This window comes from Tupaia chinensis, unplaced genomic scaffold (genome assembly GCF_000334495.1).
Source record: "Tupaia chinensis unplaced genomic scaffold, TupChi_1.0 Scaffold141887_1, whole genome shotgun sequence".
Lineage (NCBI taxonomy): Eukaryota > Metazoa > Chordata > Mammalia > Scandentia > Tupaiidae > Tupaia > Tupaia belangeri.
Genome location: NW_006201743.1, coordinates 43052 through 67250, shown reverse-complemented (window position 1 = coordinate 67250; position 24199 = coordinate 43052). Strand labels below are relative to the sequence as shown.

The 24199-nt window shown below is 37.7% G+C and overlaps 1 protein-coding gene across 1 annotated transcript in view; it reads right to left on the bottom strand.

The window, feature by feature from the left end:
- The window catches only part of CDK8 (cyclin dependent kinase 8), a gene marked incomplete at its 5' end in the record, with an annotated part of 129915 nt that overhangs the window by 74454 nt on the left and 31262 nt on the right, over positions 1 to 24199 (bottom strand). The window contains one exon of the mRNA XM_006163280.3: positions 2050 to 2125. Coding sequence (XP_006163342.1) covers positions 2050 to 2125 — 76 coding nt within the window. The remainder of the gene's footprint in view (positions 1 to 2049; positions 2126 to 24199) is intronic.

Here is a 24199-nt window from a genome sequence, read left to right as displayed (position 1 = left end):
CTTTGTTGGCCTATAGGAAAAAAAAAAAAAAAAAAAAAAAAGTCTCTAAAAAGAAAAGAAAAAAATATTTATAAAATAATCCCATGTACAATATGGAAAAAGTGTCCAAAACATGAAGTGTGTCACATAAATTCATTCACGAAGAACAAATTTAATAAGAGTCATGTAAAACCTCTACAATTAAAACCTATAAAATACCAGTGAGAAATTAAAGAAAATATTTTAAAAATAGAAAGTATATCCTTCCATTGGCTGAAAGTCTCAACATTATTAAGATGGAATTCTTCCTTTATTAATTTAAATCATAATCCTAGCAGGTACTTTTTTACCTTTTTTTTTTCTTCCTTTATTAATTTAAATCATAATCCTAGCTGTTACTTTTTTAGCTTTTTTTTTCCTTTAGAGATTTTTGAAATAGGGCACATGCTTTCACCAGAGAGACAGGGGGATGGCTCTGCTACAAATCCTTTCTCCTCCATTCTCCTCTTGGGATCTTGGGCATGTACGCATATGTGCCCAGCATGAGTACCAAGCCTGTGGATCCAGGAATTGAACTGTGGTCAACCATGTGGGAGTCCAGTGACGACATAACCATCATGCCGTCTGCTGGTCCCTGAGCAGGTACTTGATAGAAAGATAAAAGTGACTAGAAGATTCAAAATTTTATACAATAATACAACAGACCTAAAATAGCTCAAACAATGCTAACAGAGAAAAAATCCAATGGCTTACAGCACTTGCCTTCATGTCTCGTCGTAAAGGTAAGGTAACCTGGTGTTGGCATATAGCTACACAGGGAGACCCATGGATCAAAATACACAGTCCAGAAACAGAACCACCATTACAATCTTTTCCTTTTTTAAATAAAGATATCAAAGCAATTCTATGAAGAATATTTTCTAAAAATGATGCTACAACAACTATGTACATTCATATGCAGGCTGGAGAAAAACATACTCAAACTCTACATCTTACTGCAAACAACAAATAATTAAGTAGAGAGCATATACTGAAAATAAAATGTAAAACTAAAACTATCAAGTTTTTAAAGGAAAACATAGGGAAATATCTGTACTCTACTTCTGAGTATACATTTCCATATCCATAGACTTCTATCATACTGCTTGGCACGCTATTCTTTTTATAAGATTTATGAGGGTCTTTCTTCAGTAGAATATAAATATTTGAGGCCAGAGATTCTGACTTGTTCTATGTTTCTTTACTTTTACCAACTCCAGTCCGTGCCCTTGTCAACATGATATATACAATAAATGACTGATGACTGGAGACCCACTGGTACAGAATGGTTAAACAAGCACGATTATTTAAAAATGCGTATTTCTGGATAACAATAGCTTATTAGATAGAAGGGTTGAGAACATTAAGAATGAAGATTATATAATACATATCCTGGAATATTTTGAATAAGGCCAGAAAAAACAAGTTTGAATTCATATTTTTACAATAGTAAAAACAGAAGTAAAATTTCAAGGAAGTAATGCTCGGTTTAAATGTATGCACAACTATCAATAATGCATGAACATCGAGAATACCTCCCTTTGGAATCCAAACAAGGTTCTAATTACCACACGGAAAGCTATGCTTCCAAAAGAAAAAGGCAATTTTTATAAAATTAAATGAACAGACACTGAAAATCAAAATGATATAATCTCATTTTCATTAGACATAAGTAATGACTTTAATTCCACCCTATTAGAGAAATAACAGTTTTAGCAGGACTAACACTTTTACTGCACTCAATGAAATAACAACCAGACCTTTAAAAATAAGTAACATTCACCAGAAATATATATATTTATATAAACAACTGAGATGAATTTTATTCCAAATAAATTCATATAAAAATTTCTACTACAACTACATGTCATTTTCACCCTTCCTTTAAAAAACAAATATACTTTTATATAGATAGTTGATAAGAAAAATATTCATCAACTTTCAATTCAAGTGACAAATACAATGCAAAGACCTACAAAGGTGACACACAAGTCAGTTGACAATAATGATGATAAAAAGAGCTTCACTTACTGCTATTTCTCTACATGCCGACATTGAGATCCCGGTTCCTTCTATCTGTTTTAAAGCATAGTCTTTATCATCCTTCCTGTAAAAAGAAAGTTATTTTAATATACAAACAAACCTACACTTATGTGCATTATTTTTATAGACCATAGGTTAGTTTATTTTTAACACCCATCATGCCATGAATTCATAGGGAATAGGTTCAGAAGCTCAGGCTCCTTTCCATGGGTTCTCACAAAGTGTGCTTCTCGGGTGGAGCAGGCTGACACTTCAGTTGAACCCAGGTAACTTTCTCTTTGGCTTCCTTCTTTTTCTGATCATTTTTCCTCCAAACGTTTTAGGAAGCTAACTCTGCTCTTAGAATGCTTAATACGCTCAATATGCACATCAATTCTCTTGGCAAGAATCTTGCCCTTAACTTGTTTGTTTACAACAATGCCAACAGCAAGCTGGGTAACACTGTAGACTTCCAGTTTTTCCATGGTAACATTTGTGGGACATTCCTTTTTGAACAGTACCCATTCCCTTGATGTCTACAATATCACCTTTCTTGTAGATTCACATATATGTTATCAAAGGAACCACTCCATGTTTTCTGAAAGACCTAGAGAACAAATATCAGGTGCCTCTGGCCTAGAAAACATATATTGGGTGCCTCTCTTCTTTCCCTTCGTGTTCATCATTTTGGTTAATTACTGGAAGATGGCGGTTCTGGCCAAAAGGCATGTGCATTTTTAATAAAGTAAAATATGAATGAAAATCAATCACTCCATTTAAACACATCTGATACCTTTTACATTAAATTACATAATGCCATACAGAAAAACCTTTATAGCTAACCTAGGCCAATCCTAGTATTTAAAGAGGGAAGTTAGCCTCAAAGGAATAGACTTTTCTGAGGTTTCACGGTTACTTCTGGAAGATAATGATTCACATATAGAGCTCCTACCTCCTAGTTATAGATTCTTTCTATTCTAGTATGTGCACTTCTTCTCTGCATATATGCACGCATGAGTGTGTGTGTGTGTGTGTGTGTGTATACACAGCATGTACCCTTAAAATAGTTTGCTTTCTAAAACCTATTCAGATACCAGTGAGTCATAAAAGTTAAGAAATGAATGCCTCTTTAAAGCACAACATGATTATAATTTAAAACATGTTATATCACCATAATCTGATATGAATAACTTAGAATAACAAGTCATCTCTAAATATAATACCTTCAAAGAAATCCACTCAACATGTGTTTATCAAGTACTTACTAGGAATCCAGAACTGGGCTAGGACCTGGGACACACAGCAGGATTGCTGACTTTGCAAGCCCTCTAAAAAGATCTCAGAGATATCTAGGAATCCCAAGATCACACACAGAAGTGCTGTGTGTGTGTGTGTGTGTGTGTGTGTGTATCAGTTAAGAGGGAAATACTATGGTAAGGCATATGAGGTAAGGGAACAATAAAGCATTTGAAGGAGAATGGTTGTGGAGATGAGGCTGGTAATGAAATCAGGAACCAGAACATGAAAGTCTTTTTACTCTAAGAATAGGGAGGGCTCCTTTCAAGATGCTATTTAACAAAACAGTATCAATTATATTTTACTTGGGAAATAAATCTTTGGCTGCCTTGTGAATGCTCAGTGAGAGTAAATAAGGACAGAAGTCACAGAAAACAATGAACAGTAATTAGTATAATAATTATTCAAGGAGAGATAAGGGCATCTATGGCAGAACAGTGGTTGCTAACAGAGTGGAAAGACAGGAGGTAGAAGCAGTAGCCGCTGGTAATTGACTGCTGGGAGTAAGAATAAAGAAAAAGTCAAAGATAAGATTGTAGCCTCAGGTAATAGGTAATAACAAAATAATTCACAGAAATAACCACAGGGTTGGGGGGGGGGTGCCAGGGAGGTTGGCAAATGGCAGGGAGGTTAAAGCGCTGGACTCCCATGTGGCTGACAACAGTTCAAGTCCCAAACCTGGTGGCCTGCTTTCTCACTTTCCTCCTCTTTCTGTCTCTCTCTGGTCAAACTGGAAAATAATAATAAAAGTAAATAAATAATAATTTTTTTAAAAAAAGAAAGAATCACAGCATGAGGGAAAGATTTGGGATGATGGTTCCATTTTTGTATATAGGTTGGATTTTCAGAAACTTTTAAGTCACCCTAGTGGGCATGGCTGATGGCAAATTGAATAATCATGTCTAAAGCTCAAGAGAGAGCTGAAGACTGAAGGCTGTAATCAGCATATACATGTTAATGTAAGCAATGAGAGTAGAAACAATGAGACCAAAGAGAAAGCCTGTCAAGAAAACAATTTTCTTCATTGCAATTGAAGTCTTGGACCCAATGGCTTGAAAAATCACACCAGGTGCATATGTGTGTGTGCCTAATATCCCAAAAAGAGAATGGAGGAGAAGGGATTACAGCATGCCCATCCTCCCTGGTGGGTGGTTTCTCAGTTTCCCTCTCTCTGTCTCTGTCTCTCTCTCTGGTGGGCACACATGCCCCTCAGCAAAAAAAATATTAAAAAGAAGAAAAAGAAGAAAAAAAAAAAAAAAGGCAGAATCAGGACCAGGAGATGGCATAATGATTATATGGCTGGACTCTCCCAGTTGGGGTACCGGATCCGGCACGTTAAAACTATGTAGTCAGCAGATGGCATAATGGTTATGTCGCTGGACTCCCATGTAGTCAACCGCAGTTCAAGTCTGGGACCCGGTGGCTTAAAACTCACGCCGGGCGCGTGTGCGTGTGTGCCCAAGATCCTGAGAGGAGAATGGAGGAGAAGGGATTGTGGCGTGGCCATCCCCCTGTGGGGGGTGATTTCTCACTTTCTGTCTCTCTGTCTCTCTCTGTCTGTCTGGCGAGCACACGCGCCCTATAGCAAAAACCTCTCAAACAAAAACAAAAACAAACTCATGTGTGGCACGCATGCATGCATGCCCAAAATCCTGAGAGGAGAACAGAGAAGAAATTACAGCATGGCCATCCCCTCTGTGGGTGGGGTGGGGGTGGGGCGCGATTTCTTGTTTTCTGTCCCTCTCTGTCTCTCCTCAAGCACACATGCCATATAGCAAAACTCTCTTAAAAAAGAAAAAAAAAAAAAAGGGAGAATAATAAATAGTATAAAAACTGCAGGGAGGTCTTGTAAGTTAAAGAATAATAAGTATCTATCTGAATTTAGCAATAATGAAGTCAGCAGTGAATAACAGACCAGGCAAAAATAGCTTAAGTGATACAGTGGCAAGGTCTATATTGAGGAAGGCTAAGGAGTGAATAGGACATAGGAAAACTGAGACATAAGTAATTCTTGGAAGGGGAGAAAATGAGGAAGTGGCTGGAGTAATCACATCAAGGTTAAAGAATTTTTTTTTAAGTGGATGAAACTTGAATATGTTAAGTGCTAACAGAAAGAACCCAGAGAGAAGCTGCCAACACAGGAAAGTTTAAAATAGAAAAGACCCTGAAACCCTGGGAAGAAATGAGATTCAGGGCTAGAAGGAGAAAAAGCTCTCCCACTGTAACAGGAAGAAAGAAGATGGAAAAAAGGATGGATGACAGATGGAAAGAAGTTATTCAGAGGCAAAAGGCTGGGAGAAGTTCCCATTTTGTTGAGTTCCATGTTTTTCTGAAACTGGAGATAAGATCATATATTAACAGGAGAGAGAAAGGTGACAGGGTTGAGATTTGAGCAGAGCAAAGATCTGTTTGAAATTAATAATCTCTTGTAAAATCAATTAATTTAAATTCATTTAATAACTTATTCATTTAAATTATTAGAATTAGCCTATCAGACATTTTCATGTACAGGGTATTGATCTGACCAAGCTGTTAACTCAGAAGTATAACAATCCATCAGATCTATTGTTTGAGACAGCATGGAAGATTTAAGCCTTCCAAGGAGAGAATAGATGGAAAACAAAAATAATTATAAATGATGACTTACCCATTCACCTACTTAACACCCACCAGTTCCTCTTACTTAAAAATGACCAAGTTGTGGGGATAGCAGGTGGCACAGTGGTTAAAGCAACTGACTCCCACATGGAGGACCACGGTTCAAGTCCTAGACCTGGCAGCTTGAAAAATCACACTGGGAGTGTGTGTGTGTGTGTGTGTGTGTGTGTGTGTGTGTCCAAAATCCCAGAAGGAAAATGGAAGAAAAGGGACTATGGCATGGCTATCCCCTTGGGGTGGCGGGGGAGCGCTATTTCTCACCTTCCCTCTCCCTGTCTCTCCTTGTCTCCCTCCAGCAAGCACACATACGCTATGTCAAAAACAAAAGGTCAAATTTTATATGACAATCTCTTCTTAATAAACTAAAAAAGTTTTAATCCTCTCCCCAACCTAAGTAATGGCATGTTCTTTATTTTATAAAAGTAAATTATTGAAGAAAGTATGAGAAGAATTAAGGCAAAGTCTTCTTAAAAATCACCTATGTAATTACCATAATACAACAGTGCTTGTGGTTTACAATGCACAATTATGCATTCATTAACATACTTACGAGAAGCATCTCTTTCTTTATTTGAGAGATTTTTGCTATAAGGCACATGCTCTCACAGAAGAGAGATTCAAGAGAGACAGAAAGCGAGAAATCCCCCCCCACACACACACACCTGAGGGTTGGCCTCATCACAATCCCTTCTCCTTTCTCCTCTCAGAATTTTGGGCATACAAACACACATCCTCAGAGTGAGTTTCAAGCTGCTGGGTCCAGGATCTGAACCACGGTCTAACATGTGGGAGTCCAGCACCTTAACTACTGCACCACCTGCTAGCTCCACTCCTCCCATCTCTTAAAAGCAAATAAATGTTCATCATGGCTCCATTCTTTTCTTTCTGGCATTCTTACCCAACATACTTTTCCTCAGCTTGCTTGCTTGCTTGGATTGACTGATTGATTTAATAGATTTTTCCTTATTCAGGATTGTGTGTGTGCATACATATGAAAGTGAGAGAGAGGGCAGAAGAGGGAGGCAGAAACTTCCACGGGGGTCTAGTCATGCTGTAATCCCCTTCCTCTAGTTTTCCAGCCTGTACTATCCTGGGCACTTGTGTGCATTCCTGGCCTGTTTCAGGCTGATTTGGCTACGAATTGGAACTGTGGTCACCAAGTGAGCTCTGGGAACAATAAGATGAAACTATGAAATGACCACAAAGAAGTGGCTAAAAACTTAAGAGTAAAATAAGTTCTGAATGCACATATCTAACTCCTCTGCCTCCTATAGCCCTACCACAACTATGGCAAAGGGTCTTTCTAAAAGACATAAAACTATAAGGATGAAAAATGGAAGAGAAGACAGCATACAAATTTGGAAAACTCACAGGTGTCATGGAGGTTAAGGCACCGGACTCCCACATGGCTGACAGGGGTTTGAGTCCTGGATCAGGAGCTTGAAAATCATGCTGGTGCATATGTGCATGTCCAAAATCCTAAGAGGAGAATGGAGGTGAAGGGATTGCAGCATGGCCATTCCCCTGGGGGATCATTTTTCACTTACCCTCTCTTGTCTCTCTCTCAGGCAAGCATATATGCTCTATGGCAAAAATTAAATAATAATAATAAATGGGAAACTAAAAAGCAAATGGATAAATAGTACATGACTACAAGGATTCGAGTGGAATTAGACAGTGATGGTAAAAAAAAAGTCAAGATTTACATAGCAAAATCCTTTGAAGCAGAATTGCGAGTATAAGATACCTCTCTAAGCATAATAGCATTGATTAGATGAAAGATAAATCAGAGGATAAATCCTGGAAAATAGAGTACTAAAACAAAGTGAGAGAAATAGGAACAAAAAACAGAAAATTAGAGAAGCAGTTCATAAGGTGCAATATAGTTATTAGGAATTCCAGAAAGAGAACAGACAATAGAAGAAAAATGAAAATTTATAAAGTAACTCAAGAGAACTTCCCAAACCGATGGACATGATATGTAAGGAAGGGTCTATTGAATTCCCAGTAAAAATGGATGAAAAGAGACCCATCCCAAGATACAAAATTTAGAGGTCTTATAAAAGCAAAGACAAAAAGTACATTTTACAACCTTTCAGTGGCGATGAGTATCGATTTACTTAGAAAGGATTAATAATCAGTAGACCTTTGATCTCAGCAGTGGTTTTGGAAGCTAGAAGTTCTAGGCTAGCTTTACATGAACAAAATCACTGAATATTGATTACACTGTCAACAAAAATGGTTTGGGTTTAAGCCCTGTGTAGGAGTATGTTCTGGTGAATTACACTAGAATGTGTATCAGTGCTTCTTCCTTCATGGAAGAAGTTATGCTTTAGGAAAACAAAAGAGCTGAACTAATCACTATGATTAGTTATGTAGCAAAAAATTGTAAAGTACCCCTCCTTATCCTCACTGATACATTCTAAGATACTCAGTGGATGGCTGAAATCACAGATAATACCAAACACTACATACTATGTTTTTTTCTTATACATATATGATCAAGTTCAATTTATAGGTTAGGCAATAAGAGATTAATCACCATAACTAGTGACTAATAATAAAACACAGTAACTATAACAATATAATTTAAGCTATGTGAATATGGTTTCAGTATCTACTGTACCTACTTAACCAGTCCCTAGATAACTGAAACTGTGGAAAGTGAAATCACAGATAAGAGGGGGGTCTACTGTACATAAAGGTTAGTAAGTTAGATCTACATTTTAATAGTCTTAATCATGTAATTACCGGGAAACAGAGCATAAACAACTGTCATTGTATGCTGAGTTATAATGGTTACTGAAGAGAAAAGGTCTGTTCCTTATAGTGACTGTACAAGGTAATAAACCAGTTTGGTCGAAATGCTTTACACATGTGAAATGAAGAGCCTAACTTGTTTTGCTATGATATCTTTTTTTCCTAAATTTTTTTACTTTGAATTTAGTTCTTTTACATTCTTTTGCTGTATATCGTTGCAGCATACAAAATGAGTTTTCCCATCTAGAATGCACTGTATATTGGCTACAAGATATTAATTTACATGTTACCTTCAACAAATAGTCTTCCATTTCTTGTTTCTTACATATTTTACTTCTTTTTTTTCCCCCTTGATTCTTTCCCTCTGCCATTTCCTACCCTCCTCCAATACTGTCTCTGTTATCTACAGTTGTTTTCCATGTATTTTTTCCCACATTTTACTGATTCACAAAAGATCTTAATTAAACTAAATACTTTTTTGCGTTTTAAGACAGGGTCCTGCCATGCCACAATCCTCCTGCCTCAACCTCTCCCAGATGGTACTTCTGGTGCACACCATCATGTCCACCTTCATCTTTGGTACTTTAAGTAACTATAGTATTTACAACTAAAGAATAAAAGGAAAAAAAAAAAAAAAAAGAAAAAGATAGCTCTTAAATATAGATCATTGGGCTTAATGTTATTTATTTGAAACAAATAAATGTTCTAACAATTATTGTTCCCACTGCTACATTTTCAAATGTTTCCTGAAATTATTTTTTTTACTTTTGCATACTATGACTTAGGCTCACAATTACTGTATCATTTAAAACTCTTCATTTGCCTTTTGTGAATTTAATATAAACTTTCTATCTAAAATAACTGAATTTCCTGGAATGACCACATTTGATCCTTCACCTTAAAACAAGAATAATAACCAAAATAATTAGATTGGGTCAACATTTTTCAAATGTTATTAATTCAAAAACACTTTAAAAATTGTTTCTAAATTGATTATTTGACAAATTAAAAAGTATGGGCTCTAAACATTTGTTATATTAAAATAAAATATATTAATGAATATATGTTTAATGACTATGTTCTTAAAGTTGAGTGGAGGCAGACTCATGCTTGGAACAATTAACTGTTACAAATTGACTTTTGTTTCTAGATTTCAATATCCTTGTGAATCAGAAACAATCACAGCACAGGGACCAGCAGATGGTGTAATGGTTACATCGCTGGACTCCCAGATAATGGACCCCCCAGTTCACGTCCTGGCTTAAACTCACACTTGGCGCCTGTGCGTGCGTGCCCAAAATCCTGAGAGAATAGAGGAGAAGGATTGTGAACTGGCTACCCCCTTTGTGGGTAATTTCTCACTTTCTATCTTTCTTGTCTATGTTTCTCCAGCGAGTGCCCATGCCCTATAGCAAAAATCTATCTAGAAAAGAAAAGAAAAACAAAACAAAACAAAACAATCATAGCATACAGGTTCTTCCAAGTCGTCACTGTTCAATTCATGTCATGACTGCCCAGGTAATCACTGATTGGATGTTTATAAATTAGCTCTGCATGGGAATAGCAGATTGCATAATGGTTATGTCACTGGACTCCCAAATGGCCAACAGGAGATCGAGTTCCAAACCTGGTGGCTTGAGACTCAGGTCAGGTGCATGTATAAGGATGACAGAATCCAGAGAGGAGAATGGAGGAGAAAGGATTGTAGTATGACCGTCCACCTGGGGAGTAATTTCTCGCTTTTGGTTTCCCTTTGTCTCTCCAGCAAGTGCCCACGGCCTATAGCAAAAATCTCTCCCCCAAAAAAAGAAAAAGAAAAGAAAATCAACTGTGCATTAAATAGATTATTCATTCTCTCCCATTCTAATAATTCTGACTAACATAATAATTTACTAAAGCCATTTACTCTTATCACTGATGAAAACAAGTATAAGAGGAATTCAAAAAGCTGGTGGATGGGGCAGGTGGGTGGCATGGTGGTTAAAAGCACTGGACTCCTACATGGCAGATAAGTCCTGGCAGCTTGTTTTCTCATTTTCCCTCTCTCTCTCTCTCATCCAAAGAGGAAGGGGAAAAGAAAGAAAGCAGAAAGGAAAGGGGAAAGGAAAAGAGAGGAGAGGAGAGGAGAGGAGAGGAGAGGAGAGGAGAGGAGAGGGAGAAAGTTAAATGATTCTTTAAAAAAAAGAAAAGGGGGAACCAGCAGTTAGCGTAATGGCTATGTCGTTGGACTCCCACGTAGTCGACCGCGGTTCGTGTCCCGGACCCGGTGGCTTAAAACTCACGCCGGGCGCGTGTGCGTGCGTGCCCAAGATCCCGAGAGGAGAATGGAGGAGAAGGGATTGCGGCGTGACCATCCCCCCCGGGGGGTGATTTCTCGCTTTCTGTCTCTATGTCTCTCTCTGTCTGTCTGGCGAGCGCACGCGCCCTACAGTGAAAATCTCTCCAAAAAAAAAAAAAAAAGAAAAGGCATGTGGAAAAAAATTGAATTCAAGAACAGGTTTATTTTGGTATCTAAAAACTTTGAAAACCAGGGCCACCAGATTGCAAGGTGGTTAAGGCATTGGATTCCAACATGGCTGACCATGGTTCAAATCCCAGACCAAGTGGCTTGAAAATCATGAAAAATAAATATGTACACACACACGCACACACACACACACACACACATAAAATAGCTTTCCATTAAAAATATCTGAAGACCATTTTTTTAGATTATTCATTTTCCATAAAATGTATGAAGAACCCTCATATTTTCCTTTACAAGATACTTAATCATCTCTAGTATTCTCAGATTAGGTAACTGACTGGCTGTTTTTCAAGCATCATTAGAGAAAGACTGTACTTAAACAATTCACTGAAACAATTTCTCATTCTGTCCCTCTCTGGTAAGAAGGAAAGGCAAAAGGAAGTCACAGTACTTGTTAACAGTAATTGTTAACTTCTGTTAACTGTTAACAACTCCTACACCGTTAAACTCCTTGGGCTCCACAGTTCTCAATTATAGTGGCATGCACATCCTCAAATTACTTAAACACTGTCCCAGTCAGAGACCTCAAATGGAAGATTCAAGAATCTTCCAGAAGAAAATGAACTTAGAGATACAGCTTCAGGTCAATGAATGGTCTGGATCCTATACAACTGACCACACAGCTGAAGTCCCGGTGCAGCATGAAAAACATGATGGGTGCCATTTGCATGCTCACAATTTGGAAAGGGAAGTCGCAATGGAGCAGAAGGGATTATGGCATAACCACGACCCATGGCAGAAGAGTGCTTTCTCACTTTCCCGCCCCCTCGCTCACTCTCTGCCTCTCTCCATCAAGCGTACACACCCTCTGTCAGAAGAGAGAGAGAGGGAGAAAGAGAGAGATATGACTTCTACCTTTGGATCAAGAAGCATGAAACAAACAGCTTCTACCAAAAAACCTATGGAATAAGATCTTGGTGGCCAGAATCAAAGATTATCATGCTTTAATTGACATGTTCTTATATCTTATATTCTAAGCTACTTTTCTTTCATCTCTGCTGATTTAAATTTCTGAATTGTTAATAACAGATATTTGTTACCTCTAACAATGATACCCATAAAACTCTTAATATTGCTCTGTGTATCCCTAGCTACTCTTTGTGCAAATCTAAAACCAGGCTATAATTCGCTCATAATTTCACAAAAATATGCAATCAAGCCAATGGCTGAGACTGTAATAATTTTCTTTTGGGTGCAACTCAGCCTATTCTAGTTCCTGGACAATTACACTCAACTACTAAGCAACTCTTCAAGTAGTAAACAGGACAGACAACCCCTATAATGTCACACCTAGAAAAGCTTTTGTCAACAAAAAAACACACTTGGGGGACCTTGCTCTTGGCTTAGAAGTAGACCACAACTCTGCTAATAATCTCTTGGCATTCGTAGAATTATAGTACTCAGATATGACCTCCAAAGTCTTAACCATACACAACCATTTTTGCTTCAAATGATGTGACAGCTAACCTAAAAACAAGTATATATCGGTTAAGTATCCTGTATCCAAAATGCTTGAAACCAGAAGTGTTTCAAATTTTGGATTTTTCCCCAAGGTTTTGGAACACTTGCATAAACACAATGAGATATCTTGGGGATGGAATCCAAGTTTAAATATAAAATTTATTTATGTTTCATACACATCTTATACACATGGCCTAATACAATATTTTGGTATGAATAGTATTTTGACTATGACCTGTCAGATGAGCTCAGGTGTACTCTGCTGATGTTATGTTAGTGTTCAAAAACTTTCATAATTTGGAGCATTTGGGATATTGTATTTTCAGATTATGGATGTCAATGTGTATAAAAAACTGACTTTAGTCCAACAACAGATGAGATTCTCTGAATAATCTCCTGATCAATAGAATTCTAGCAATGGTAAAGATCTGGATTTAACAGAACAATGATCTGAATGACTGAATCTGGCCAAAAGGAGGGACTGAGAAAGTGAAAAAAGCCATATTGATAATAAGATTGGGATAATCTTAACAGATTAGTGACAAGGCCACTAAACAGATTTGCTCAAGGTTACACCACAGCAGCAAAATGACTAATAATGCGCCTTTTATGAGTGATTACTGCTTTATTTTTTTGTTAAACTTGTGTCCCCCCACTCCACTTCTATTTCTAAACAGAATGCTGACTTAACTTAATGACAGCATTCAATCCAGAGCTGATCAACTTTCCCCAAACTTTCCTATCATTTAGCCCAACTGCAAACCCTATAAAGCATTTGCTCTCTTTTTATTGAGACACCTCACCATTCCTCTAGTGTGAGTCCTCCCCTGCTATAGCAGGCTAATAAACTTTGATTATAAGTGCACTTCTGGTGGCCTTTATCATTTATCATTCCCAATAATCTTATACTACGTTGCAATGCATTACTAGTAACTTGAAACTCTTCCTCGCATTTAAATTGGGTAAAATTAGAAAGAACACATTCTAGCTAGCCATGCTGTATTTTAAGGCCCGTTACCATGTTATCAAATTCTGCTCTTTTGATCTTTCTGATGAATGAAATCTATCATTCATTTTTTTGGTTAATGACATAAGTTTATTCAAAAAAATTAATAAATAGGCAATTCTAGACTTGAGGGAATTTCCTGGCAATTTCAGGGGACTTTCTGAGTTTGGCACTGTTCTAGTCTCTGAGATATGGCAGGGAACAAGACAGAGCTAACAGGAATTATTTTGAAGTTGCTTGGCAGCTCCAGATGTGAAGCTCCCAGAAGTTACAAAGCTCCTTACAAACCCAGCAATGACTCTCTCTCATCTGCATTATATCATGAAATTCAAGCCAAGTTTCTTAGCTTTCAGACTTCAAGCTCATCTTTTACCTTGTTTGGAAAAACAGCAATGCAGAGGTCAGCAAAAAATTTGGCTTGTAGGTTGAAAGAAACTCTTGGTCTGATTCCATCTGCCCAGTTAAACAATTGACATTTTTCAGATATAACTAAAATGGGGCTTTTCCATCAAACTACTATCTACCAATCTTTCTTCAGCCATCTTCCTAGAATCATTTTTCATAAAAACAATTCTACTAAGAATAAAACTGGCTCACTTCACAAACCATATTTCCACACTGGTCATTATAATCATTCTTTTCTTCTTAACATTCAAGCTAGAAGAAATAGGCAACACTAAAAACAGAAATTAATGTACAATACTATCTTTCTCCCAAATGGTCTTCCTAATTAATTTCCACTTGGCCTAAAACATATTTTTCTTAAAAGTGTTACTACATTCAGGCATGTGAATGTACCTGAATATTTCTTACACGTTCATTCAAACTGCTATTAAGAGTAAGTACTCAAGAATGATGTACAAATAAGGTACTAAAATATAACCTTTTTCCCTAATCTGCTTTTTAAAATTCTCTTTCTGGCAATATCACCACCAAGTCAAAGTTGTCTTCTTTCCTGTCAACAATACGCAGTAACTGTGAAGAATGTAATGACTGTTTATTGTTGAAAAATTAAAAGTACGAGATCTGAAGTCTTCCATTATCACTCTCCCTCTCACACGGTGAAACTTTTTGTACCAGCAGTGTCTCCGTCTGTTATTGTGTTCCTAAACAGAAATACCTGAGACTGTGTACCTTATAAAGAATAGAGGTTTATCTGTCTTAAGATTCTGGCGGCTGGAAAGTTCAAGAGTACAGGGTTAGCACCTGGTCCTACAGGGTCATCAGAAAGTCATGATGTTTTCTTTTATTCTTGGAGAGGTTTTTGCTATAGGGCGCATGCGCTCGCCAGAAAGACACAGAGACAGAGACACAGAAAGTGAGAAATCACCCCCCAGAGGGGATGGCCATGCCGCAATCCCTTCTCCGTTCTCCTCTCAGGATCCTGAGCACACATGCGCTCGGCGTGAGTTTAAGCCAGTGGGTCCGGGACTCGAACGGTGGTCGACTACATGGGAGTTCAACAACATAGCCATTACGCTAACTGCTGGTCCCTAACATGATGTATTTTTCTATGCAAAATCATGTCATGACTTTTCCAACAACCCAATACAGCATGGCCAACAGAACCAGGAAGAAAACCAGGTACATGCAGAGAGAGAGCGAGAGAGCAACCTTCAGGCAGCCATCTTACTTTTATAAGAACCTCCTCTCCTGGGAACTAACTCATTCCAGCATTAAGCTGCTCCTGAGGGTGGGTGATGGTTCCATGATCCAAACACTATCCACTAGGCCCCATCTCCTCCCAACACCATCACAGTAGGGACCAAGCTTCCAGAACATGAACCTTAAAGGAACAAATCATATCAAACCAGGGTGATGGGATGCGGGGTTAAGGTAGCTGCACCCCACATAGATAACTGCATGGTTTGAGTCCTGGACATCGGAGCTTGAAAAACACACCAGGCATTAAAAAAAAAAAAAAAAAAAAAACACACACACACCAGGCATGTGCGCATGTGTGTCTGAATTTCTGAGAGGAGAGTGGAGTAAAAGACAGCAGTGTGGCCATCCCCTGGGGGGTAATTTCTCACTTTCTTCTCTGTCTGTCTCTCTCTCTGTCTGTCTCTCTCTCCCTCTCTCTGTCTTTGGCAGGCACACATACTACATGGCAAAACTACTTGAAAAAAAAAAAAAAGAAAGAAAGAAAGAAAGAAAAAGAAATCATATCCAAACCATAGCAATTAGCAACACAATGTTAACCCTGACTTTATAAGCAAAAATCTGGGCATGAAACCTTGCCTATTTAAAGAAATTAGTACATCTATCAGTCTTACATTCTATGTTGATTGTTTCTAGACTCTTTTAAACTAATTTAACATTACTTAATTTCACCTAAACTGGTGAGGTTATGGCTGAATGGTATCCCTTATGCTCTGCAAGTAAGAATATGAACTTGCGCAAATGTTTCTGGAACTAATAAGTCATTGTGACATTAAATTATGTCACCATTGCTAGTATTCCCATACTAGCAATACCGCTCCTGATTATATACTACAGGAAATATTTCACATAGCTGTAAAAAGTGACACACAAGTTTGCAGAAGCAAACAGAAACATAGCAGGCATGCATCACAGGGAGCAGATTACACATATGCACAAAAAAAGAATGCATGATAAAAAGCAATAGACTGGGTTAAGTGGGAAAAAAAAAATTTTAAGAGATGAGATTTACACCACAGGAATCTTTATATAAAACTTAAAAGTGGGCTGGCCTTGTGGCCTGGTGGTTAAGGGAGCCAGATTCCATATGGCTGACTGCTCAGTTTGAATCCTGGCTCTGATGGCTTGAAAGACAGGACAGGTGCAAGTGTTTGCCTATCCAAAAATCCCAACATGATGGAGAAATGAAGAGATGGCAGTGTGACCATATTCCATTGGAAGGGTGCTTCCCCTCTATGCCTCCTGGGTGAGCATAAGCACCCTGTGGTAAATTTGGAAAAAAAAAAATTTTTAAACAATACCCAAAAAAATGTATTTTCATGGATACAAGTATGTAATTAAAATTGTATGGGTTAGAAAATGGATGGGAAAGAAACATACAAATATATAAGAATGGAGGTCAACTACTGGGTTATCGGAAAAGTCAGGACATGCTTTTCTATGCAAAAATAGTCATGACTTTTCCAATGACACAAAATTATGGGAGAAGACACTGGGACAGTGCCAAGAAATGAACTGGATTCCCCCCACAATTCATATGTTGAAGCTCTAACCCCCAATGTTATGGTATTTGGAGCTGGGGGCCACTGGAAGTAATTACGTTAAGATAGGGTCAAAAGGATATAAATTATGATTATCCCAATCATAAGGGGATTAATGCCATTATAAGAGGTACCAGAGAGTGTGCCTGCTGTCTCTCTCTGCACCGTGTGAGGATACAATCAGAGGCAGCCCTCTGCATGCCAAGAAGAAAGCCCTCAATGGGAACTGAACTGGCCAGCATCTGCATCTTGGGTTTTCCAGTGTCCAAAATTGAGAGAAATAAATGTCTACTGCTCAAGCTACCCATACTAGGTATTCTGTTATAACAGCCCAGACTACGACAGATGAGGAATGTAAAAAATCAAGAAAAATATATGGTCTTGCACAGATTGGTAATAGTAATATGCCATGTGCTGAGCATTATTTTCAACTCACTTCTATATTTCTATTATCCAAAAACCAAACAAGAAACAACCAACTAGTTAAATGGAACAACCACTATCCAAATACGGAAATAGTATTTCCCAAAATTCTGGAGAAAAAACTATAGTAGATAGCTAAATTTGGCAAATGCCAAAGACATGTAAAATTCATCAAAATGTCACAAAGATATTTGACAGAGTAAAGCAATAAAATTAACATGACCTAATTTGACTAGATTTTTTCAGGATCATGAAACAGCACACTCTGGAAAGGATCAAGATTGGAGGAAGAAAGCCCAGAGTAATTTTGGAGACACAATTGCAAGACATGCTACAAGGCTGACACACACAGGACACACATAGGAAGGTTCTAGAGTCACTTCCCCAAACCTCCCTGAATATGCTGGGAATGTGCATGCCCCACAATTCAGGGCTGACTGAGGTTGGGGGTATCTGCAGTATAGGATCGTATTGGCGGTGTGCTTGCTTGCTCTCTCTCAGAAAAAAATGAATTAATTACTTAAAACTTAAAAAAAAGATTGGAGACAAGAAGACCGTTTACAAAGTTACTGTCAGTAATGTAAGTCAAATAAGTACCAAAACTATAAATGTCACTATTTTCAATGTATAAATAAACAGGAGTTAAGACAGGTAATGAGAAATAATCCTGGCTGCTTAAGAACTGTCCCAGATACAAGTGCAGTGCTCTATATGAGTTAGAAACGGACTAAATGAAACATTCCTTTTTCCCAGTTTCCCTCCACTCACCACCCTACCCCCAATTACATATAAGATAGATGTCTTAAGGTCTCACTGTAACTAGGTGTATGTAACATCTTACAGAAACGAGGTGGCCCCATAGAATTAGCAAAGATGCAGCATGTCTTACAGTGGGTGGGGGCTGAAACAGGGCATCAGATGTCAGCAAATCTCCCCTCACAAGGGAGGGCCATGCTAAATTGGAGAAGTTTAAGTCTTACAGTACTAATAGCAATCTTTCATATTTGAGAATTTCATACCAGTCTGTAAAAAAAAAATTTTTTTAAAGAGATTTATAAGCTCTGAAGTTCTCCTAGTTCTTGAAAGAAATTCAATGTCATATGAGGTGAAGAAACAGTCATTTCCTGAGAGTCAGAACTACACTTCTGCCTCCAACTTTCCAGAACACCAAAATCCCCAATCCTCTGCAAGTGAATACTCAATCAATGTGACTCCCTGGCAGGAAGCCCAGGAACGAGATTCCCACAAGGTAACATTTATCAAGTACTTCTCATACATCAAGATATTTAGTGCTTAAGATACAAGTTAAAGTTCACATTCATATAATTTGTATTTAGACAGATATCTGTAGAAATATACATGTAATATAAACAAGAAAAGGAAGAGGAAGAGGAGATCATTTCACAGTATATATAGGCTATACTAAGTACTGACTGCCCACAGCACTGTTATTAACTCAGAAGGCCGGTAGGTTCATTTTACAGGTGTTTCCTAAAGAAGAAATGAGACCAGGACCAGCAGTTAGCCTAATGGCTATGTCGCTGGACTCCCATGTAGTTGACCAGGGTTTGAGTCCCAGACCTGGTGGCTTAAACTCACGCTGGGCGCATGTGAGTGCGCACCCAAGATGCCAAGAGGAGAATAGAGGAGAAGGGATTGCGGCATGGCTGTCCCCCCAGGGGGTGATTTCTCGCTTTCTGTTTCTCTCTTTCTGGCAAGTGCACATGCCCTATAGCAAAAACCTCTCTTTAAAAAAAAAAAAAAACAAGAAAGAAAGAAATGAGACCAACTGACAGTGTAATGGTTAAGGCTGGTTAAGGCAATTGGATCTCACATGGCCAACTGTGTGGTTCAAGTCTCAGATCCAGCAGCTTAAATAACATGCCGGAAGTGTGTGCATGAGTGCATGCCCAAAACCGCAAAAGGAATTGTGGGGGTGTTCCCCTTTAGAAGAAGGGGTTGTGGCATGACCGTCCCTTATGGGAGGTGTTTATCTCTACTGTCCCCCTGACCTCTGCCTTTCTCTGGCAAGCATACATACCCCTTAACAAATTAAAAAGCAAAAAACAAAGAAATGTATAGTAGTTACACAGTTTATAAATATGGTCACATCGTTTATAAATTATCTCTTTTTTCAATTTTTGTTAACCACTTAAGTGTACACTGTTAAATAATTCACAATGTTGCACAGATATCATCACCACATATCTCCATAACTCTTTCATCTCTTGAAACTGAACTAACCCCCCATACTCCCAGCCACTAGAAACCACTATTTTACTTTCTGTCTATATAATCCTGAGTATCTAAGCACCTTATATCAGTAGAATTATGCAATATTAGTCTTTTTTATGACTGGCTTATTTTAAGAAAAAAATGTCAATTCATCCATGTTGTATCATATGTTAGAATTTCCTTCCTTTATGAGACTTAAGAATATTCCACTTTGTGTCATTTTTTCCTCTAGTTTTCCATTTTGTCAGAATCCTAAACACTTATATATCCAGTATGTTTTTCAAGCTAATAGGGCCTGGACTTAACCCTGGTCAACTAAGTGAGATCCAGCTTCCACTGTGCAACTCAAATTACTGTACTCCAGAAACAGCCCCCCTTAATTCTTTAAGAATGTTTAAAAAGTTGTTTCAAGTCTGTCTAGTAAATCTTCTACCAGGTCTTTTTTTAGGAAATTTCTGTTGACTTTTTTCTTTTCTACTTTTTATGTATCTTGGGATCTTTCATTGAAAACTGAATCTAATATTGTGTAATCTAATATTGTGAATACATGAATCTAATATAGCGGAACTCTGAAAATCAGATTCTCTCCATTCCCTTGGATTTGTTGTTTTTTTGTGATTGCTTTTGTTTTTATTGTTATGGACAGTCTCTGTGCCAAGGATGAGCTCAAGTTGTAAACCTGAGGTCTCAATTCTTTTCTGAGCTTGTGTCTTTCCCTGTGTACTTACTATTTTCCCATACATGCAGTTTCTGAATGTCTCTTTTTTTATTTTGAATTTAAGCAGTAATCTAGATACAAAACAAAAATGTAACATCTACCAGAATTATCAACACTTAACGTTTTACATCCCAATATCCCAGATTCTCTAAACATAGCCATAACTACAGCAGGCTTGTATTCTAACGTTTGATTTCTTCCCTTAAGTTGAATTAAAAGCAAAGTATTAGGTTGTCAGAAAAGTCATGACACATTTTTACATAGAATATACATCATAATTTTTCTAGCAATCCAATATTTAGATTGAAGATGTTAGCAGAAACTTAGAAATATTCTTTGGCTTCATTAATTTATTGTATGTCTCAGAAGAGATCTAGTGTTAAAGTTATATTTACAACAATTTATATAAAATCTCTAAAATAAAAGCTGAGAGAAAAAAATAAAGGAAATTCTTAAAACATTTGGTGAGTAAGAGGTTTTATGGCATATTTTACACAGCATGTTAAGAAAAAATAATACCTGAAAATGCTGTCAGAGATTTGTTTTCCTGTCTCCAACTCTGGATTACCAAAGCAGTTGAAAACAACTTAAAAGAGTCCAGTAATCTATTTTCATGCTTGGAAATTCCAAACCCTTGTCCTATCCCAACTCTTACTTTGTCTCCTGGGCATCAGAGCCTCCCAACTTGCCAAATTATGTGGCTTGCCATTTACCTAACTTGAAAGCATTTTATTTTTTTTTTCTCTTTTGTTCATTTTATCCAGTCAATTATCAAATCTTTGTTTTCCAACCTATTGTAACCCCTTTTATCATGCCCCTTCTTTTCTTTTTTCTTTTTTTTTAAGAGAGCCATTTTTGCTATAAGGGCTCACACACTTGCCAGAGAAAGAGAAAGCATCTCCCAGGGGGGAATGATCACGCCACAATCCCTTCTCTTCCATTCTCCTCTTGGGATTTTGGGCATGTACACACACACACCCAGCGTGAGTTTTAAGTCTCTGGGTCTGGGTCTGGGTCTGGGTCTGGGTCTGGGTCTGGGACTTGAACTGCGATCGGCCATGTGGGAGTCAAGTGACACAACCATTACACCACAGGCTGACCCCCTACCATGCTCTGAGTTAAAAGAGCAAGATATCTAGGGGCCAGCAAGTGGTGTGGTCACGGATAAGGGCGCTGGATTCCCACATGGCCAACCATGGTTCAAGTCCTGGACCTGGTGGCTTGCTTTCTCACTTTCCCTTTCTCTCTCTCTCTCTCTCGTCAAATAAACAAAACAAAACAAAACAAAACAAAACCCAATAACAAAAGGAAATAAATAAATAATTCTTTAAAAAAAAAAAAAAAAAAAAAAAATTTTTTATAAAAAAAAAAAAAAAAAAAAGAGCAAGATATCTAACAGGGCTCCTTTCCCCCAATCCTGTCTTACTTAGAACAATATAATCAAGCCACTCTTCTCAAATCAACAGCTTCATGACATTACTCAATATCTATGAGCTTCATTTTATTCATCTGAAAAGCAATGCTATTAGTATACATGATGAAAATTAAATATGGTAACATATGTAAACCTGCAATGCATAGCTTGATACATGCTGGAGTCCCAGAAATGCATAAAGACAAATGAATTTTAGTGCTGTTTCCCAATTAGGTGCTAAACACCAATTTATGACAGTAAATTCATCTGAAATTTATGTCTAAAAACCCAAACATGGCTTTCTGACTTATCTATGGTTAATAAAAGCATCAATCTCACAATTAACTGGACAGAAAAGTTTCTTGAAAACTGATATTGAATCAATAAAGTGTATCATTTGTAATCATCTATTTTCAATTTTTCTTTCAATTCTTCTCCTCTCTACTACCCTTCCTCCCAAAAAGAGCACCTGTGCTCACCATGAATATATCACCAAAGGGATATATTCATACCATAATCCTCTCCATTTCTTGTAGTCACCCTCTAATCCAATCCATTTCTCCATCCTGTCAGAATTTGAGGCACATGTGTGTGCATGCACACACATCGAATATGTTTTCCAAGTCATCAGTCTGGGACTTGAAACACAGTTACCCATGTGGGATCTGGCCTCTCTAGCCACCAGACAATAGGGGCCAGCCCTCTTTCAATTCTTAAGAATATTGAGTCAACAAATTAAATCAATTCATTTGTTAATACAAATCTTATCAATTTCTCTTACCACCTTACCTACCTGAGCCTCTCATGTGTAGTAGGCCTTTTCATGATTTTTTTGTTTTTATTAAGCATCTATAATCTGTTAAGTATTGTGAGTGGTAATAGAGATAAAAAGAAATTTAAACCTAGCCCTTGCCTTTTAAGAAAGTCACAATCTGGGATCAGCAGATAGCATAATGGCTGAATTCCCACAGGGTTGACCATGGTTCAAGTCCTGAACCCAGCAGCTTGAAACTCATGCAGGTGTATATGCATGTGTGCCCATGATCCTGTGATTAAAGTGGAAAAGGAAACTGTGGTGTGGCCATGCCCCCAGGGGGTGACTTCTTGCTGCTTTGTCTCTTTCTGGGAGTGCACATAGCCTATAGCAAAATTTTCTCTCTCAAAAAAAAAAAAAAAAAAAAAAAAGTCACAATCTAAGCAAAACAATAAATAAATAAAAGCAACAGAAAGTTAAAAATTCATGTCCCATAATCAATAACCAATCTGGGAATTAATCAGATGGTAGGTGAAAATGATGAATCAAAAATGGCTGTGTATAAACAAAAATAGTTATATGTAAAGTCTCCACTGACTTGTGATGATTCAACTTGTAAATTTTCAACTGTACCATGGATTTATCAGTATATTAAATGTATTTTCAAATTAATGATATTTTCAATTTATTATGGGTTTATCAGGATGTAATCCTATTGCAAACTGAAGAGCACCTGTAATTGGTTTTAGGAGAAAATGAACTTGACATGACAGCATTAATATAGAGATGTTCAGTGGGGAAGTACAGAAACGCTGGCTAAAGGCAAAGATGTAAACTGCAGTCACAAGAATCAAATACAGAAATGACATCTGAAGCCATCAAAAAGGGGGAAATTTCTGAAGAAATTTACTAAATGAACACAATGGTAAATGTAAATACAGTCATACGCCCACATTCAAGAAAGACAGAAGCATCTAAACAAGACAAGCACAGAAGCACAAGGAGTCGAACTTAAAAAGGAAGAGGGATACCTTCAGTAGACAATGACAAATACTGGTTGTTACAGGGCTTGGCACATTGTATAGTTGATGCTGTTGGTTACCTACCCAATATCCACTCCTCCTGAGTCCCTCCTTACAGAATGTTGTTTTTTCCAGGTTTATCTACTTTTTCTTAATGAGCCTCAAAAGACAATGACCCTAATCCCAGCCACTAGTGGGCTAGATAGAGCCAGAGGTAACTTTGCTTCCCTTGCCTGTGATTGGATCAGATACAAGCTATGAACCAACTCTGGCAAATGGATCACGAAATAAACACTACCTGGGGAAACGGGGGGGGGGTGCTTTGGGATATTAGGAAGAGAGAGACTCTCTCAGGAAGCACATGATCCAACTACCACAGTAATTATTTTGTGTCCAAGAGAGAGACCATCAAAGAGTAAAGTTGATGCTGAAAACAGGAAAACTTTAAAAACATCAGCAAGTACTTACTGTGCCTGGAGTACTATAACTGAAGGTAACCTAAAATCATGATTTAACAGTTCTGTTCAAATTTGCTTGTAGGGACCAGCAGATGGTGTAATGGTTATGTCGCTGGACTCCCATGTAGTCAATTGCAGTTTGAGTCCTGGACCTGGTGGCTTAAACCTCAAGCCAGGTGGGACCAGCAGTTAGTGTAATGGCTATGTCACTGGACTCCCACCGC